This window comes from Hyla sarda, chromosome 7 (genome assembly GCF_029499605.1).
Source record: "Hyla sarda isolate aHylSar1 chromosome 7, aHylSar1.hap1, whole genome shotgun sequence".
NCBI lineage: Eukaryota > Metazoa > Chordata > Amphibia > Anura > Hylidae > Hyla > Hyla sarda.
The window spans coordinates 168,652,613-168,674,076 of NC_079195.1; the positions used below are offsets into that span (position 1 = coordinate 168,652,613).

At 39.7% G+C, this 21,464-nt stretch overlaps 1 protein-coding gene across 1 annotated transcript; it reads left to right on the forward strand.

The window, feature by feature from the left end:
- Nucleotides 1-1,615: 1,615 nt before the first annotated feature.
- On the forward strand, nt 1,616-14,279 carry LOC130283184 (bone morphogenetic protein 2-like). Its single transcript, XM_056532386.1, has 5 exons — nt 1,616-1,916; nt 2,970-3,106; nt 10,570-10,686; nt 12,249-12,456; nt 13,879-14,279. Exons 1-5 carry the CDS (start codon nt 1,616-1,618, stop codon nt 14,277-14,279), a joined length of 1,164 nt encoding a protein of 387 aa, XP_056388361.1.
- Nucleotides 14,280-21,464: the final 7,185 nt, after the last annotated feature.

A 21,464-nucleotide genomic window follows, 5' to 3' on the forward strand; every position in this document is an offset into this window, starting at 1 on the left:
TTTGGCCAGTGGTTGACTAAGTGGTCAGATCCTTTTTCAAGCTTCCTTCTCGGAAGCAGACAGAAGAGATGAAGATCAGGGGACCTGAAGGAGCTGAATGGATGCTGCAGCGGGACCTGAGAGGGGATAGAGGGTAGGTGAGTATAGCTTTTTTCTTTTCTGTACAGTCCCAGCAATGTATGGATTTAAATACAACCCATGCTTGTGGAGAATTGCTTGAAGTCTTGGTTGTCTTCAGGATAATCTTGTGCAAGTAACACACCCTTGTTTACATCTTCTCCAACACTACTTGCTGGGGATCCTGAATGTCTATAGTTGGGATTGTGCTAATGATTCTTATGTATCAAATTTACTAAATTACTGTAATAATGTTGCACGCTAATGCAGAATTTACTATAGAGCCACAAGGGCCCCAATAAAGTGTGAGGGCCTATCAACATAGTGGAATTTTCACTTGCAGAATTCTGCTTGGGAGTTCCACCTCAAATGAAAGCCCAATACACTTCTATGGGATTCTGCACTCCCATTGACACTTCTGAATTTCCAATTTCGGAATTCCATAAGCGGAAATTCATAAGTGTCAATGGGAGTGAGGAATCCCATAGAAGTGTATTGGGCTTTCATTTGAGGAGAAAGTAGGCAAGCTGTGTGAATAGGCACTTAGAGAGCAAAGGGCCCCACACATAACTATTCCTCTATAGCATCTTTTTGCTGTCTACCCTCTTCTTCTCATCGCATGTTACAGTTGCATACAAAGCAATATTAATGAGCACACTGCCTATAATAGCTTTTAAGGCCTGTTCATCATACAATAGTATACATTATGTAGCGATAATATAGGCCATAATTAATTCATTTTATACATAAGTAATGCTTTTCTCCTTCCATATGTTATTAGATATTTTAACCGAAATGAATAACTCAGAGCCTACCAATGGCTTTTTACCATTATAATATATGTATAAATATGAATGTGTTTCTTCATCAGATTTTTGGCTGAACATGGAATAATAAAATAATATAATCAAATATTTGCTTATTTCCAGAGGAATTTAACTTGTCATTGTTCTGAAACAAAATATCCCAAAGGGATTCAGCACATGGAGCTGCAAACCAGATTCGGTTATCTTTCAAAATCACACATATTTATATTATTGTGTGTATATTATTTATATTATTGACCTGGTGTTAGAAGTGTTTCTCTGTGGTGACATTCTGCCCTTGTATTTACATAACATACACATTAGTGTATATACAATACATTTACTCTCCAGGGTTGTTCACACTTATTGATTCACTGCTGCTTTTCCTCTTGTGATTCCCTCCCCCTCTGGGGATTAGGCAGATCTGCAATTCATATAGATGTGTTTGTGTGTATGTGTTGGGGGTGGATATCTAAGACCTTTATATAGGGGTGCAGGCGTCACACCATTACACTGGATTCAAGCAGGTCACAGGTCTTGGGTAACAATTGGGTCTGCTCTATAGTATGTGAGATTAGTGAGGACATCTATAAATGTAGTTTTACTATTAGGAAGAACTTTAGATAGATACAATTTTCTAGATACTGTACGTTACTATACAGACAAGCACAGGGCTTTCAACAAGTTTCAAGATGAAAGCTATATTAGCTATTTTCTTTATTCTGGTCCTTCTTGACCCTGCCACACTTTTACATTTAAGTTTGAAGGAGAGAAAATCTCCTCTAAGAACTTCTTCTTCTGAGGTAGTATCGGAGGCCATCCAGAAGTTACAGGAAGTTTTTGCCTTCGGAGAACTGCCTCACAACATCACACCTGCCAAAAAGCCTCCTCAGTTCATGTTGGAACTCTACAGTCGAGTTGCTGGACCAGATGGAAGCACCAAGGCACCTGGAATACTAGAAGGCAATGTTGTGAGAAGCTTTGAGAACAAAGGTAAGAATAGTTGTGAGATAAAAAAAAAAAAGATATATATATATATATATATATCAGCAATGAGACACAGCAAATAAGATGTCAGAGATATAAATATATATATGTGTGTGTGTGTATATATATATATATATATATATATACACTTAAATTTGTATTTATTTATTTATCTCTTCATTAAGTCCATGTTCACACACTATTTAAGGCCTGTATTTTATCAGCTGTAAAGAAATCATCAATTTTTATGAAGAAACAGCTATAAAAAATATCTGTCATTTTAGTGTGAAAATTTTTGGTTCTTAAAAAAAATGCAACTGTCAAAAAAGAAAACTTTATACATTTTACAGGCATATGAATGGCTGTGGTAAAATGAAAGTGTTTGAGTGCTCAATTTTATCCTGTTTTATTGAGCAGTAAAAATGGCATTTTACAGTCCAAAACTTGTACAAAAAATAATTGTGTGAACATGGCCTTATTCTAAGGAAATGACATCAAGTAAGCAAACCTTTAATACTTCTGTATTTAACAATTAGTAATATGTACAAAGTTAACTTAATACCATTATCCCAGCACTATCTGCTCCATTTTGCTGTCCGAACTGAATATTCATGGCATCCAGCTGGCTAAATTGTCTATACGTAGCTTAAGTGTATTCATGTGACTTTGGATAGGATTCTCCTGATATGGCCTCAATTATTCAAAACAATGTAAGCAATTAGAATACAATACAATGAACAAACATTTAGGCTAATGGTTAAAAACTAAAGTCCATTTCTTAGAATTCTTATACTACTTAAGCTTTATTTGCATTAAGGGTAAATATTCTCTGTAGAGTAATCCACTAAATCAGTTCCTCATAATGCTACATTAAATAAGATGATAACAAATATCTGAAAAAATAAATGTGTTACCCCTATACAGTACCATCACTCTACAGGTATCAGTAAGGCTGGCATCAAACAACAGTGTGAATACAATGATATTTTCTGAAGTTACAATGTAGCTATTTTACTATCTAGATCTACTAACTTCACTACTGATCTTGTTTTTCTACAGTGCTCTCAGAAGCAGGAACTTCATTTTTTTTCTTCAACATTTCATCGGTTGGAAGGAAGGAACGAATGTTGAAAGCTGAGCTTCGAGTGTTCAAGTGGAAGCCTCTTGGAATGCCAGCCAGATATCATTTTTGTAGGGTAAGTTTAAATGGGTACAAAGTATAGCCTAGTGGCATTGTTCTTATAGTCCTTTTTCTTCAGCATGCTGATTCACTAACATGTTGTTGCGGCCTGGATAATACAGATAAAGAAGTACTTTAAAGGTAAAAAATTTTTGAAAATCATTAGACTTCCAGTACTTATCAGCTGCTGTATGCTGCAGAAGAAGTTGTGTAGTTCTTTCCGGTCTGATCACAGTGTTCTCTGCTGCCACCTCTGTTCATGTCAGGAACTGTCCAGAGCATTAGCAAATCCCCATAGCAAGCCTCTCCTTCTTTAGTTAGTTCCTGACATTGAGGTGGCAGCAGAGAGCACTGTGGTTAGACTGTGAAAAGAACTACACAACTTTCTCTTGAGCATACAGCAGCTGATAAGTGCATGAAGGATTAAGATTTTTTTAATAGAAGTTTATTTGAAAAAAAAAAAATTCCCCTCCGGAACACCCCTTTAAAACAGCAGCAGATTATCGGTCAGTTTAGTGTTGGAAGGCATCTCTGAGTTAAAGAACTCAGTATTTCCTCAAATGGGTTCTGGATTGCCTATACATGTTTTTTATATACTCAAATTTAAAGGGGTACTCCAGTGGAAAACAAATGTTTTGAAATCAACTGCTGCCAGAAAGTTAATGGGGTATTCCAGGGAAAAACTTTTTTTTATATATCAACTGGCTCCAGAAAGTTAAACAGATTTGTAAATTACATCTATTAAAAAATCTTAATCCTTTCAATACTTATGAGCTTCTGAAGTTAAGGTTGTTCTTTTCTGTCTAAATCCTCTCTGATGACACCTGTCTTGGGAAACACCCAGTTTAGAAGCAAATCCCCATAGCAAACCTCTTCTAAACTGGGCGTTTCCCGAGACAGGTGTCATCAGAAAGGATTTAGACAGAAAAGAACAACCTTAACTTCAGAAGCTCATAAGTACTGAAAGGATTAAGATTTTTAACCCCTTAAGGACCAGGCCATTTTACACCTTAGGACCAGAGCGTTTTTTGAACATCTGACCACTGTCACTTTAAACATTAATAACTCTGGAATGCTTTTAGTTATCATTCTGATTCCGAGATAGTTTTTTCGTGACATATTCTTCTTTATCATAGGGGTAAAATTTTGTGGCAACTTGCATCCTTTCATGGTGAAAAATCCCAAAATTTGATGAAAAAAATGAAAATTTAGCATTTTTCTAACTTTGAAGCTCTCTGCTTGTAAGGAAAATGGATATTCAAAATAATTAATTTTTTTGGATCACATATACAATATGTCTACTTTATGTTTGCATCATAAAATTGGTGCGTTTTTACTTTTGGAAGACACCAGAGAGCTTCAAAGTTCAGCAGCAATTTTCAAATTTTTCACAAAATTTTCAAACTCACTATTTTTCAGTGACACGTTCAGTTTTGAAGTGGATTTGAAGGGTCTTCATATTAGAAATACCCCATAAATGACCCCATTATAAAAACTGCACCCCCCCCAAAGTATTCAAAATGACATTCAGTAAGTGTTTTAACCCTTTAGGTGTTTCACAGGAATAGCAGCAAAGTGAAGGAGAAAATTCAGAATCTTAATTTTTTACACTCGCATGTTCTTGTAGACCAAATTTTAGAATTTTTGCAAGGGGTAAAAGGAGAACATTTTTAATGGTATTTGTAGTCCAATTTCTCTCGAGTAAGCACATACCTCATATGTCTATGTAAATTGTTTGGCGGGTGCAGTAGAGGGCTCAGAAGGGAAGGAGCGACAAGGGGATTTTGGAGAGAACATTTTTCTGAAATGGTTTTTGGGGGGCATGTCACCTTTAGGAAGCCCTAGGGTGCCAAAACAGCAAAAAACAAAACAAAACACATGGCATACCATTTTGGAAACTGGACCCCTCGGGGAACGTAACAAGGAACTAAGTGAGCCTTAATACCCCACAGGTGTTTCATGACTTTTGCAAATGTAAAAAAAATATTTAATTTTTACATAAAATGCTTGTTTTCCCAAAAATTTTAAATTTTTTAAAAGGGTAATAGTAGAAAATACCACCCAAAATTTGAAGCCCAATTTCTCCCATTTCAGAAAACACCCCATATGATGGTGAAAAGTGCTCTACTGGCGCACTGGTGCCAGGACAGCAACCCCCCCCCCCACATGGCATTATATTTTGGAAACTAGACCCCTTGGGGAACGTAACAAGGGGTAAAGTGAACCTTAATACCCCACAGGGGTTTCACGACTTTTGCATATGTAAAAAAAATTATAATAATTTTACCGAAAATGCTTGGTTTCCCAAAAAATTTTCATTTTTACAAAGGGTTAAAGCAGAAAATACCCCCCCCCAAAGTTTGAAGCCCAATTTCTCCCGATTCAGAAAACACCCCATAGTGGGGTGAAAAGTGCTCTGCTGGCGCACTACAGGTCTCAGAAAGGAGTAGTCACATTTGGCTTTTTGGAAGCAAATTTTGCTATGGGGGCATGCCGCATTTAGGAAGCCCTTATGGTGCCAGGACAGCAAAAAAAAACAACATGGCATTATATTTTGGAAACTAGACCCCTTGGGGAACGTAACAAGGGCTAAAGTGAACCTTAATACCCCACAGGGGTTTCACGACTTTTGCATATGTTAAAAAAAAAATTACCGAAAATGCTTTGTTTCCCAAAAATTTTTCATTTTTACAAAGAGTAAAAGCACAAAATACCCCTCCAAATGTGAAGCCCAATTTCTCCCGATTCAGAAAACACCCCATAAGGTGGTGAAAAGTGCTCTGCTGGTGCACTACAGGTCTCAGAAGAGGAGTAGTCACATTTGGCTTTTTGGAAGCAAATTTTGCTCTGGGGGCATGCCGCATTTAGGAAGCCCCTATGGTGCCAGGACAGCAAAAAAAAAAAAAACACATGGTATTATATTTTGGAAACTAGACCCCTTGGGGAACCAAACAATGGGTAAAGTGAACCTTAATACCCCACAGGGGTTTCACGACTGTTGCATATGTAAAAAAAAAAAAAAAATTACCGAAAATGCTTGGTTTCCCAAACATTTTTCATTTTTACAAAGGGTTAAAGCAGAAAATACCCCCCAAAATTTGAAGCCCAATTTCTCCCGATTCAGAAAACACCCCATGTGGGGGTGAAAAGTGCTCTGCTGGCGCACTACAGGTCTCAGAAGAGGGGTAGTCACATTTGGCTTTTGGGAAGCAAATTTTGCTCTGGGGGCATGCCGCATTTAGGAAGCCCCTATGGTGCTAGGACAGCAAAAAAAACAAACCACATGGCATTATATTTTGGAAACTAGACCCCTTGGGGAACATAACAACAGGGATTTCACAAAAATGTGGGTTTCCCCACAAATTTCACATTTTTGCGTGGGTTCTTAGTAGAAAAGACCCCCCAAAATTTGTAACCCCATCTCTTCTGAGCATGGAGGTACCCCATAAGTGGACGTCAAGTGCACTTCAGGAGCGCCACAATGCTCAGAAGAGAAGGAGTCACATTTGCAAACTTTTCTGAATTGGGGGGGGGGGGGGGGGCGGGGTGCCAGGACAGCAAAATACCCCCCCCACATGGCATACCATTTTGGAAACTAGACCCTTTTGCATATGTAAAAAAAAATAAAAAATTCACTAAAATGTGTGTTTCCCCCCCAAATTTTACATTTTTACAGGGGTTAATGGCAGAAAAGACACCCCACAATTTGTAAATACATTTCTTTGGAGTAAGGACATACCTTATTTTTTGATGATTTAGGCTTGGCGGGTGCACAGCAGGTCTTGCTTGAGTGGGAGCGCAGTCAGGGACCTTGAGCTTGATATGGAGCCAGGATGAAGGACCCCCCCATAAGGAGCGTTAATGGGGGGAGCACTGAGCTCTAAAATAGGGGAACACTATGGGGGACAATGGGCCGTAACTGGGGTAGACAGGTGGGGTACAGAGGCCCGTAATAGGGGGTACAGTGGGCCAGAAAATTATAAAACATAATAAAACAGGATATGTTCCCAGAATGATGACCCAGAGCATAGCCAAAGCTAAAAAAAATATGCCCGCCCCAAACCCTATGCTCTGAATCATCATTCTGGGAATGTGATGTGTGTGGCCGTCCCTAACCTGTTGCCTCAAATGCGCACCCGCTCAGGTGGAGAGAGAGCGCTGCACATTTGAGGCAACATAAAAAAGTCCCCGATGATAGTGACTCAGTGACCTATGACCCATTTTTGACAAAACACCCCCAGAGGTCTTATCAAGTTTTTGTTTTTGTTGGGCAATTTAGTGATTTATGGGGGTTATATTTTGGAATGTACTCTTGACTTGGTATATTGGTCAAATTATGGAAAATTCAAAGAATAAGGGAAAATTTAGGGCTCCGTGGAAGTGTGATACTCCCTGAAGCAGCCTATGCAGAGGCCCGGATTATCTGGGCAAGTGTCACACTGAATGGTGGTGTCCCTTCGTCTCCCCTTCCTGTAACACACTCTGCATTTTTTCTGGGATCGTCCCTTCTTTCCACTGGGGGTGGGGGGGGGGACCTCACCTGGAAAGTGTTGACCTGGGACGATCCTGGCGCCTATAACTCCAGACCCTTGGGAAGTCTGGCCTGATCTTTCCCGGTCAGCAAAGATCAGGAACCTTAGGACTTCTTCTTGGTACTGGAGGAATGTCCCTGTGTTGCCAGCGTACTGGGATAGTACAAAAGCGTTGTACATGGCAATCTGTACCAAGTAGACCGCAACTTTTTTGCACCATGCCCGTGTTTTCCGCATGGCGTTGTATGACTTGAGTACTTGATCTGAGTGATCAACTCCCCCCATATACCGATTGTAGTCCAGAATACAATCGGGCTTGAGGACCTGTCCCACAGTACCTCGCACAGGGACAGTGGTGCTGCCATTCCCATGAATTGTGGTGAGCATAAAGACATCCCTCTTATCCTTATACTTCACCAACAACAGGTTATCATGGGTGAGGGCACGGGAATCACCCTTGGGGATAGGTGTCTTAGCAAAATTTAGAGGGAGGCCTCTCTGGTTCTTCCGCACGGTCCCACAAGCGGACGTGGATCTGGCAAAAAAAGGGATTTGAACAGAGGGATGCTGGTATAAAAGTTATCCACGTATACGTGGAAACCCTTATCCAGAAATGGGTGCACAAGGTCCCAAACGAGTTTCCCGCTAACACCCAGAGTGGGAGGACATTCTGGGGGTTCAATACAGGAATCTCGTCCCTCATATACTCTAAACTTGCAAGTTTACCCGGAGGTACTCTCGCAAAGTTTGTAGAGTTTCACGCCATACCGCGCCCACTTCGAGGGAATATACTGGCGGAAGATGAGACTCCCCTTAAAACTGATGAGAGACTCATCTACCGAGAGGTACCTGAGCGGTACATAGGCCTCCAAAAATTTGGCCCCAAAGTGATTGATGACCGGCCTCACTTTGTAAAGCCGGTCATGGGCGGGATCACCTCGGGGCGGACATGCCGCATTATCTGCATTATGCAAGCATTTACGAATGGCCTTGAACCGCCTCCGTGTCATCGCCATACTGTAAAGCGGGGTCTGGTAGAGGACGTCCCCGCTCCAGTAATGACGAGCACTTGGTTTTTTGACCAGGCCCATATGCAGCGAGAGGCCCCAAAATGTCCTCATTTCCGCTGCATCAATGGAGCGCCATTCATTGGACCTGGCCAAAAAGGAATCGGGTGTTGGGCAATGAACTGCTGGGCATACAAGTTTGCACAGGGACAGTGGTGCTGCCATTCCCATGAATTGTGGTGAGCATAAAGACATCCCTCTTATCCTTATACTTCACCAACAACAGGTTGGTTCTGTGTGGTGCTTGGTGTAAAAAGTGTATAACAGTAATAGGTAAAAAAAATTTTAAAAAAGCTGCGGCCAAAAAAATAAAAGGGGTGGCAAACGCAGCTCCCTGAACCCCTAATTGGACCCGGGGTAAGGGATCAGACCCTAATAGGACCCTGGGGGACCTATTAGGGGGTCAGAGGGGGGGATTAACTTTTTTTTTTACTTTTATAGAACTTTTTTAACCTATTAACTCCTACTTGTCCCTGCAATCAGCTTTCCCTATTCTACGGCTCCTGAGGGGGCTCCGGCTCCGAGGGGGGATCCACGGCTTCTTCTCACTGCGGCACCCGCTGACTGAACGAAAAGAGCGGGTGCAGCAGTGGGAAGGAGGCGTTAACCCCTCCTCTGCCGCTCTGCTATTGGCCGGACGATCGCCGGCCAATAGCCGCGTTGCTGGGGCGGTGACAGTATTGTCACCGCTCCCCAGCTACGGCAGGTGATTGGCGGTGAATTGTACACTGCCAATCACCATTTATTACCGGGTCATCGGGTCAAAGTGACCCGAATGTCCCGAATCACCGAAGATCGCTTGCGTGATTTTGCAAGCGATCTCCGGTGATCGCTGACATGCAGGGGTCCCGGGACCCCCCTAGGCATTTGCACGGCATGCCTGCTGAACGATTACAGCAGACATGCCGTTCTGATCTCTGCCTGGCACGCGGCAGAGACCGGAGAAACACCAGGACGTTCTGGAACGTCCTTGGTCCTTAAAGCCCAGGGTGCGGGGATGTTCCAGAACGTCCTTGGTCCTTAAGGGGTTAATAGAAGTAATTTACAAATCAAATTACAAATGCCATATAACTCTTTGAAGAGTTAGTGTACTGAGGACTGGTATATTTTCTTTTCTTTGATTCAACCCCTTTTTTCCTCTTTTGGGTGAGAGGTATCCAGTTAACCTCGTACATTTTATGTTGTAGAGCTACGCATCCGCATTTCTAATTTACAAATCTGTTTAACTTTCTGGAGCCAATTGATATATATAAAAAAAGTTTTTTTTTCTGGAATACCCCTTTAAACAAATTTGTAAATAACTTCTATCTAAAAATCTTAATCCTTTCAGTACTTATTAGCTGCTGCATGCTCCAGAGAAAGTTGTATAGTACTTTACTGTCTGAACACAGTGCTCTGAGTTGACACCTCTGTCCATGGCACGAACTGTCCAGAGCAGGAGCAAATCTTTATGGCAAACCGCTCCTGCTCTGGACAATTCCTGACATGGACAGAGGTGTTAGCAGAGAGCACTGTGGTTAGACTGGAAGGAACTACACAAATTTCTCTGTATCATACAGCAGCTGATAAGTACTGATAGGATTAAGATTTTTAGATAGAAGTTATTTACAAATCTGTTTAACTTAAAAAAATATATAGAGCTGATATAGTTAGTTGGCATTGAGGTTACTTAATTACATGAAATGCTTGGTGGATATGGACGGATATTATTTTTCGACTGTGTTGAATGCATTTGCAGGTGTTAATAAATGCAACAATACTTGGACAAACAAAACTGTATTTCTGACATAAATTTTTACATTCTTTTAGTCTTGGTATAACATGTTCTAGCATTGTAGTTTTTCTCTACATTTCATAGTTTATCTTGCCCTTTTTTACAGGTAGACGTGTATGAGCTCTTAGACAGTGCATCAAGACCATGGAGAGGAAACTTAATTACTTCTCGACTTCTTCCACTGCATTCACAAGGCTGGGAGATGTTTAACGTCACTCAAACAGTGAGTATCATGACACAACATTCTCTTTTTGTAGTCTTTTATAGGATGAATAATATGTCACTTGTTAATCCTTTTTGTTTGTTATCCTTGGGTAACATTGATGAGCCTGACTACATACCTTATAAAAATTGTGTATTATGGATCCTCAAAAGTCTTTTAACTTGGACTCTGCATCTGTGTTAGTTGCTTCCATCTAGGTTGTTGTAAGCCTTTCCAATATTTCTGATGGAAAAAATGTCACAGCATTATTCTTGCTGGGCCCCTGACGGACCCCATTAAAGCCAAAAAGTTCTCTCAGGATCTGTTTAAACTTATCAGAAAATCCACCTGTCACAGAGACTGCGGTTCTGTTATAAACAGTAGCCATGTAATGGTGTGAACACGGCTTTTTCTTGGTAAGCTGATAAGTGACAAAATACTATAATTTTACACACATTATTTATTACATGTTATGAATTAATAAACATTACTTTGAAAATTAGTTAATTTCCCAACAGATGTTCAATTAGGAAATCTCTTTGATATATGCCTCATATGTCATACCTCACATTAAGTGTTCAGTTAGAAGTTAGATTCCGTTTCCTCCACTAAGTAAATATAACATAAATATTAAATGTCTACATACCCCTGTTAAAATGGCAGGTTCTTGTGATGTTAAAAAAAATGGAACAGAATATAGTATGCAATTTTTTTTTCTTTCCCCTTTAAAGATTTTTTTCCCCTTTAAAGAGTTGTTTACATTATAGTCACATAATTTCTTTTTGTCTTATTCTTTAACATCACAAGAAATTGGCATTTTACAGGGATGTGTAGATCTACTGTATATACATCTCAATGTTGAAAATCCTGAGCCCTGTTGTAGTTTATTGTTGTGTAATTTGGAGAACAAGGCCGCCTCTTAATAAAAATATTTACATTTGCCAAATTACTGGTGACTTGTAAGTGGTGCGATGAGAGAAGTTTATCTATTATTGAATGACTTGGTTTAATTGATAAAATGAAAGGGGTATTCCGGCCAAAGACATCTTATCTCCTATCCAAAGGATTCGGGATAAGATGTTCAATCTCTGTGCAGCACCAGCATTTTATACGGGGCTGCAACTCCAGTCTCGGAAACCTCAGTTTTTCCAGGACTGGAGACGTGACGTCATGCCACGCCCCCTCGCAACGTCACGCCATGCCCCCTCTCAACGTCACGCCATGCCCCCTCGCAATGTCACACCACGCCCCCTCCATTCATGTCTATGAGAGAATGCATGGCGGCCATCACGCCCCCTCCCATAGTCATGAATGGAGGGGGCGTGGTTGTCACAAAATATCGGAAAAAAATCGGAAAAAAAAGTCAAATAAAGATATGTTTAAAAATAAAATTCTAGTCAAATAGTATAGTTTTTTTTCTTTTTATGTTTTACTTTCACCAGTATCCAAAGGAGGGTATTTTATTAAAACAGTATAGAATGATGTGTTTTGAAATGCTAATTAATTGTAATATGTGAAAATGTAAGTGAAGCGTTATATAAATAATACAAATATTAAAGAGAGTTTTATTTTTTCTTTACCAGGTATCTGGATGGGTTGGAGATGACAGCACCAATCATGGTTTTCTTATTACTTTTACTTTACCATCAGGGAATTTCCTAGATACAGATCTCTCTGGGCTGACTAAGCAGAATCTAGATAGTAAAAGATCTTATCTGGTCCTCTTCAGTGATGATGGCAGAAGAGGAGTTCCAAACCCATACATGCCACCAGCAAAGGCAAAAGAGACAGGTATGACCTAAGTTGTTTTATTATATATATTGATTATTAACATTTATGTTACCTTATGACTGGGATAGGCATATGAAGAACCCCTTCAGTACTGATTTGTCAGTTGTAGATTATGTTTGTATTAAAGGGGTACTCCGGTGGAAAACTTTTTTTTTTAAATCAACTGGTGCCAGAAAGTTAAACAGATTTGTAAATTACTTCTATTAAAAAAATCTTAATCCTTCCAGTACTTATTAACTGCTGAATACTACAGAGGAAATTATTTTCTTTTTGGAACACATAGCTCTCTGCTGACATCTCTGTCCATATTAGGAACTGTCCAGAACAGCATATGTTTGCTATGGGGATTTTTTCCTACTCTGGACAGTTCTTAAAATGGACAGAGATGTCAGCAGAGAGCACTGTGCTCGTGATGTCAGCAGAGAGCTCTGTGTTCCAAAAAGAAAATAATTTACTCTGTAGTATTCAGCAGCTAATAAGTACTGGAAGGATTAAGATTTTTTAATAGAAGTAATTTATAAATCTGTTTAACTTTCTGGCACCAGTTGATAAAAAAAAAAAAAAAAGTTTTCCACCAGAGTACCCCTTTAAAAGTATCAGATTTTTTTTATCATTATTATTATTATTGGTATACTTATGCCTCCTGAGTGTTTATCATAACTTGAAAGGAGTCTTTCAGATGGTTTCGCCCAGTATAACTAGACACAGCACCAGGTAGCTGTTGAGGCACCTGCACAAGCATACCTTTAGCTTTTCTCTTACTGGCAGCACACAGCATAAATATTATGAATTAAATGGAGGAAAAGGAGGCTAACAGTGATAGAAATGCTGACACTTGAGGTGATCGGCAACACCCTATGGACACTTGCTGCTCATTTGCATATATTATATCATCTAATTGCTCAGCCCAAAAGAGGAAGTTTACATACTTGTGAAGGTGCTTCCACATTCACGTGCTGTGATTAGTTACACTACGTGAAACCATTCAACACATTCCTATTACTGTCTCTTTCAATATCTTTTGACATGATACACAGATATGTCAAACATTGTAATCAGTCAGGGTCTTAGTGCTGAACCCCCCACCGATCCCTAGATTTAACTATGAGAAGCGAGACTCATTACAGGAGACACATTATGTAAACAGTCTACTGCAATGAGTCGGATCAAGCCACACACTCCTCCCAGCTATATCTTGTGATCAGTGGAGCTCTCAGGACTAACAAAACTGACATGTTTGCCATGTGTATCATGTTAAAAAGTTTTTTAGTGACAGCAACTATAGAAAACTATAGAATTTACACCAGAAAGCTCCATATTATAACACCAGAAAGCTCCATATTATCAGATCATATGCTCATATGTTTTTGACTTTCATACAGCAGAATACAATATTAATGATCTTTCTTTACATTTCCTTAGGTATTTCCCTCTCATCTGAAGACTCTTTACATCCAACAACATACAAAAGTCGGAAAGCTAGGGACGTGTATCCTGATAGATATCCTTCATGTCAGCGGAAGCCCCTGTATGTGGACTTTGAAGACATTGGCTGGGCTGGCTGGATTATCTCCCCCAAAGGATATAATGCTTATCATTGTACAGGCACATGTATCTTCCCTATGGGGAAGGGGTTAGGTGCCACAAATCATGCTACTGTGCAGTCTATTGTTCATGCTTTAAAGCTAAACAAGGATATCGCCACCCCATGTTGTGTCCCTGATAGGCTTAATTCTATTAACTTACTATACTTTGATGATGAAGAGAATGTCGTACTAAAACAGTATGACGACATGGTGGCTGTAAGCTGTGGCTGTCATTGAGCTGTATATCTGAGGAAGTATATGGACATATACTACATTTATAGAATGCATAGTTTTGCAGAGAGATCATCAGGAAGGATGCTTGGTAAAGAACCAAAATGTCAGGTCTTTATAGTATTTTTTGAGAGAGAACCTAAGAGCTAAATCGAAGCATTTTATTTATCTTCAGGATGATCCTAAATCATTCCTATGTAAATAAATGGTTAATCGCTCTCATTGTAAATCATTTGATAACAAATTTTTTAAAGGGAAACTGTTAGCAGGTTGGACAGAATTTAATGTACTGATAATGGCTAATATAATAGGGGCAAGAACATACCTTTAGTATCCCTCTCCACTGCACAGTTTCTGTGTATTATACATTTTTATTAATATTTTAGTGAGAACGTCTGGTGCATTGTGGGCATTACTGTGCCACTATGTGCACTGACCTGCCGGCCCCCTCCTATACTAGCATCTCCTCATAAACATTTATCCGGCTCTCTGCAGTGAGGAGTGGCCTTGACTTACCCCACTGTGGAGGGGCAGATGAATATTCATGAGGAGGCATTGTTACAACAGCAGGTGGATCAGTGCACCTTGGGCTAAAGAAACACCACTTGTGCAACAAACGCCCCCTCATTAGCATATTAATAAAAATGTATGTTACACAAAAACAGTGCAGCGGAAATGGACAATAAAGGAACGTTATCAGTCATAATCTGCCCTATTATCCCATGTCAGCAGTTTCCTGTGAATTATTCTAGAGCAGCTATCCATGTCTGTGTGTTGGTTTAATGTTGTACATGTGTAGATTAAATTAATTATATTTTCATGTCATTTCATATGTATATTTTATATTTGTATTTTCACTGTAATACTTTTATATAATTATAAATCAAATTATTTTTGATTCATTATTGAATGTTTATTACTAGTAATATTAAAGGCAAATAAGAATAAAATGTTATAAAGAATAGGAGAAAGGATTTGTAGGCTTAGATTTAAAAATAAATAGACCCTCATTTTATAACACATTTTAAAAACACCCTGGCGACTATCTGACAGTGTCGTAAATGAGTAGAAATGGCACCATTCAACATTTTCTGTAATTCTGATTTGAGACTGCATTGCAAATCAACATGGGTTTATTAGTTAACGCAGCCAATCTAAGAGAGAGTTTAAAGTGTACCTGTCATATCACTGAGAAAAGTTAATGCTTATATATGTTACTCACTAGGTCATGCAGATGCTTCGCATGTCTTGTTTTTATATGTCTATAATATATATTGGCCAATGCAAATGTGGCAGGATTCTCAAAGCCAAAGTAGTGGTTCCCCATGCTGGGGGGGGGGGGGGTAGCCCTGGTCGCCCCGGTCGCCCCGGTAACCCCCCTTAACCCCCAAGAGGAGGTTTGGACTTTGCTGAACAGTATCCCTAGGTCTCAGTCTGCAGAGTAATCACCAGTTGGCAGCTGGAGGTTGGGCCCATGACAGCACACAGACAAGATGACAGGGCCATCACAAGGCAGTAGGACAGGAGCGTTGTCAGATGATGCCAGGAGTCAGAGCTGATAAAGAAGAACAGAGAAGTACCACAAGTTCCAGATATACTAAAGGGCTAGGCTTATGCGGCTACCCCCCAAAAAAGTGCTCCACATATTGCGAAAAATACTTATCCTGGCTTCATCTTTGCTCCACGCTGTAAGCAAGGCTCCCTGCCCGAATCATATGAGCTCTGTTGCAGGAGGGGGTGGTCAATATGAGTGTGGAAGTATAGACAAAGTGGACAGCAACTAAAGAGTTTTACACCCCCCCCCCAATAAGGCTGATGCCAATTATTCCGTAACTGACTTCAACTCCTTCTCAACTCCATTATAGTGTTGCTCGCAAATATTCGCAATGCAAATTTTATTTGCGAATATCACATATTCGCGAATTTGTGAATATCCGCGAATATAGCACTATATATTCGCAATTACGAATATATATATATATTTTTTTTTCTATAGTACACATCACAGTGATCATCCCTCTCTGCTTCCAGCTTGTGTGGTGTAAAGAAGGCTCTAATACTACTGTGTGGGACTGGCGTGCAAATTTTTGCATATGCAAAACTTTATATATGCTAATTTTTTCATATGCAAATTTGCGCATATGTAAATGTTGGTATATGCTAATTTCCGCATATGCACATTTTTATGAAAAACGTGAATATTACGAATATGTGAATTTAGCAAATATATGACGAATATTCGTCCATATATTCGCGAAATATCGTGAATTCGAATATGGCCTATGCCGCTCAACACTACTAGAATTTAGAAAAAGTCCCCGGATCAAGATACTATCCCCATGAATCTGATATGGATAAGAGGGAAAAGAAAAAAACACCAGAAATTCTGTTAAATAAGACTTAAACAAAAGGTCAATTTCTAAAATTTCTAATGATTCTCCTTAAAGGGGTACTCCCGTGGAAAACGTTTTTTTTTTTTTTTTTTTTTATCAACTGGTGAGAGAAAGTTAAATAGATTTGTAAATCACTTCTATTAAAACATCTTAATCCTTCCAGTACTTTTTAGGGGCTGTATACTAAAGAGATATCCAAAAAAGAAATGCATTTACTCTGATGTCATGACCACAGTGCTCTCTGCTGACCTCTGCTGTCCATTTTAGGAACTGTCCAGAGCAGCATATGTTTGCTATGGGGATTTTCTCCTACTCTGGACAGTCCATAAAATGGACAGCAGAGGTGAGCAGAGAGCACTGTGGTCATGACATCAGAGGAAATGCATTTCTTTTTTGGATTTCTCTTTAGTATACAGCCCCTAAAAAGTACTGGAAGGATTAAGGTTTTTTAATAGAAATAATTTACAAATCGGTTTAACTTTCTGGCACCAGTTGATTTAAAAAAAAAAGTTTTCCACGGGAGTACCCCTTTAAGGGTACTTTCACACGTACGCAGATTTGATGTGCAGGATTTGATACTCAGGATTTTCTGCTGCAGATTTCAATGTAAACTAAATGACTGAGCACAACTTCTAATCTGCAGTTATAAATCCTGCACAACAAATCTGCGCAGGATCTTGTATGTGTGAACGTACCCTAAAACAAGATGGTACAGCATGAGCCTTCCATACTGCTGTCTGCCATAGGAAATGAACCGCTGTGTTTTCTACAAGATTTCTACAAGACTGCATGTTTTAGGAAAATTAAGAAAACCATTGAATCCTCAGTTTACTGTTCCTTTAATCATATTTTTAATACTATGTTTGAGACTTGAATTGTCCTATTGATCTACTGATACTGACAAGACTCATTTTAACTGCGTTTACAATCGTGTTCTAGTTCGTTTTACTGGCAGTAATGATAAATGAAGCTAACTTTTTGTTGGTGACGCTTTTGCCTTAGGCTCTCATTATTTCGAAATGAAAACACAGGATTTCAATGTGACCCGATATATTTAAATCTTAAAAATCGACACCAAAGTTCCTCTGTGGTCTCTAATGAAGTACTGTAGTTCTAAGAAGCCGTCTCCAATTACTCTGTTAATTTTGTAACTCCAGGAGTCTCAATTACAGAATAAATAAGACGCGTACATTATTTTTGTTTCAGAAATGGGGAACTTAGAACGTAACCTTAAAATTATTAGGTAGCTGACAAGTGTTTTTATCAGAGGACAATACTTTGCAGAATGTACTTCTGATGGTGAACCTCAGTTAGGTGCTTGAACAGGTTAATATATCCAGACTCCCCCACTCTAACACTTTGAATTGATAGGAAAGTTACTCTACACACTTCTGGCAGTAATTATTTACTTCTTTTCCTGCCCTGTGTGATTCTGCACCATTAAACACTGATAATTAAAGCCAATTGCTATTGTTTATTCTGGGGCTGGCAGTTATTAAGGCTGAAGAAGTATTCACCATGCAGGGTTGTAATATGAATATTAATTGCCAAACACTTTTCTGGGATTGAAATTATACAGAAACCTGAAGATTAATCTTAAACATTATATGTATAAATATATATATATATATATATATATATATATATATATATATATATATTATCATATGCTTCTTTTTATATGCGCTCTAAAAACTTCTCTAGTTATTATGGCTAAATACACTGTAATGTAATGTACAGGCAATTTTTTTTGCCCACGTACAGTATCCAGAACAATCTGAAATGTTGGTAATTATGGTATATATAAAAACAGGGCTGATGTGTCCATAATTACAGGTCTTACAATAAAGTAATATCCAGATCCAGTGTACAGATGAAGTGACCTGTGCCCCTGATCTTTATAAATCCTTAAAAAAAAAATCCTATGACCTGCCTACTTTTCTTAGAGGGGTGTTTCTATCTAGACCATTAAATGGCATATCCACATGTTAAATGCCTGAATACTGAGTCTTTCCTTTGGGACTCTCACCTTTTGGGAGAATATGGGTCTCATGATTTCCTTTGGCTGATTCAACTTAGCTGTCACTGGGCATTTTACTATTGAAATCAATGGAAGTCAATTGCACTTGTGTGAACCTCTCTCCATTGACATCTAAGAGAGTTACTAAAAGCTGAGCACAGTAAGAAGGTGAGAATCAATAGACAGCCTTCAGATAGTGCTACTCACATGAAAGCATTCAGTACTGTGACAGGAGAAGTTCATTGCTAAATTCTTTGTATAAATCTTAAGAATGGTGCATGATATGCTTGCCACTAATTGTCTCTGATAAACAATCCCTACCTGTTCAACTTTTCAATACACTTATAAACAGATACAATAATGTAGAAATAATATTAAATGTTCTACTTTGATAAATACTGGTAATTCAAGTTGATAAAATAAGTGTCCTAAAGGCGTGACCAAGCTGATGGTTCCCTAGCCTCCTCGAAACCCTCCTACACCACCCCCTTCCCCTTCTCACCCCCACCACATTGTTCCTCTTGTTTAGCAGTTTGGGCTTAGCATACAGTGGGGGATATAAAGACTGAGCTTGATGATCATCCAATCACACCACATATGGAACCCAAAACTTAGACTATTCTGAGTTCCATATACCTACCCAGTTAAAGAAAGTTGGTTCTAACAGAATTATTTGTTTCCTACCATCAAAATTCTATAACAGCACAGAGTAAGGCCAAATGGGAAACAGTAGTAGATGTTATTGATAAGGAAGACTGTGAAAATATCCTGTCCATTCCTAACAAAGTTTCCTCAAGGTACCCGAGAACCTCCCAATTATATGTTATTCATCATAACAAACATGACTGCCAAATTGTGATCAAGGTGCTCTACTTTTACATGTTTTTTTTATAATGTTACTAAACTGACCCTACTATTTTATTACAAACTAGCTGAGAACCCGGTGTTGCCCAGTTTTTCCTACTTAATCCTTGTGGGGGAGGAAAAGAAACAAAGGATGAAGCTTTTGTCCTCATATCCCATCCTCATATCCCGTCCTCAAATCCCGACCTCATATCCCGTCCTCATATGCCATCCTCTTATCCCGACCTTTTATCCTGTCCTGATATCCTGACCTAATATCCTGTCCCCATATGCCCCCTTCATATTTTGTCCTCATATCCAGACCTCATATCTCATCCTCATATCCCGAACTTATATCCCGACCTCATTTCCGACCTCATATCCTGACCTCACATGCCCATATCCCGTCCCCATACCTCATCCTCATATGCCGTCCTCATATACCAACCTTTTATCCCATCCTCATATCCCAACCTTTTATCCCGTCCCCATATCTCGTCCTCAAAATAGAAAATAGAAGGGGCGTGGCTTTGTGGGAGTGGGCATGATTTGCAAGCCAGACTGATGCACAAAAAGGGTAGAAAACAAAAGGGTGGGCATGGCATGCAGGGGGGGTGTGGCTTGCAAGCCAGACTGCTCACACACCAAGAGATGCACAGTGGAGCTTGTGGAGTAAGGGTATGTTGAGATGAGCGGATCCATGGCGTATTTTACGCTGCAGATCTGCGGCTAAAGGACCCCTAAAGGGTGCCTTTAGATGTGCCTGCTCGGAGCAGTAATACGCAGCTACAAGCAGACACACTGCTGCTATGTGCGAGTTGCCGATGTGGTGTACTCGCACACATTGTGGCTGCTCCCCCTGCTCTTTGAGTTGGAAGAGAGCAGCCGCGATCTACAAGTATTCTGCACATGCGCGCAGCGACTCGCACATCGCAGTGTGTCTGCTCGTAGCGGTAGATTGCCAATCTGAGCAGGCACCTGTAAAGGCAGCATACAGCGGTCCTTCAGTGTTGGATCCGCAGCATAATACGAACTGGGGATCCGCTCATGTGAACGTATCCTAAGGTACTGGAAGTCCCATATATTTGCATGGGAGTTGAAAAGTAAATAACATCCGTCACTTAAGTAAGTAGGTTAGTGTTAATTTAACTATCATATATATTTTAATTTGACATATAAGTAGCATGTGTACCATATATTATTAAAATATCTTCAGTCGTTTGGAAGTTATGCTGGAACATACATTTCCCATAGACTTGCATGGAACTTTAAACAAAAGCCCCGACCCTCGCAAATGGGGGTAGGTTAAGGTTAAAAACCCATCCTATATTCTTAACCTCTTAAGGACCAAGGACGTATGAGCACGTCCTTGGTCCCGCTCCCGTAATATAACGCGGGGTCCCACGGTGACCCCGCATCATATCATGGCGGGCCCGGCGTCATAGTGAAGCCGGGATCCAACGCTAATAGCGCGCGGCACTGATCGCGGTGCCGCACACTATTAACCCTTTAGCCACGCGGCTAAAAGTGAAAGTAAAAAGTGCCGGTTAGCTCAGTGGGCTGTTCAGGATAGCTGCGGCGAAATTGTGGCATCCCCAACAGCTTACAAGACAGCCGGAGGGTCCCTACCTGCCTCCTCGCTGTCCGATCTCCGAATGACTGCTCAGTGCCTGAGATCCAGGCATGAGCAGTCAAGCGGCAGAATCATCGATCACTGGTTTCCTATGAGAAACCAGAGATAAATGTAAAAGATCAGTGTGTGCAGTGTTATAGGTCCCCATGGGAGCTATAACACTGCAAAAAAAAAGTGGAAAAAAAAAGTTAATAAAGATCATTTAACCCCTCCCCTATTAAAAGTTTGAATCACCTCCCTTTTCCCATAAAAAAAAAAACACAGTGTAAATAAAAATAAAAATAAATATATATGATATCGCC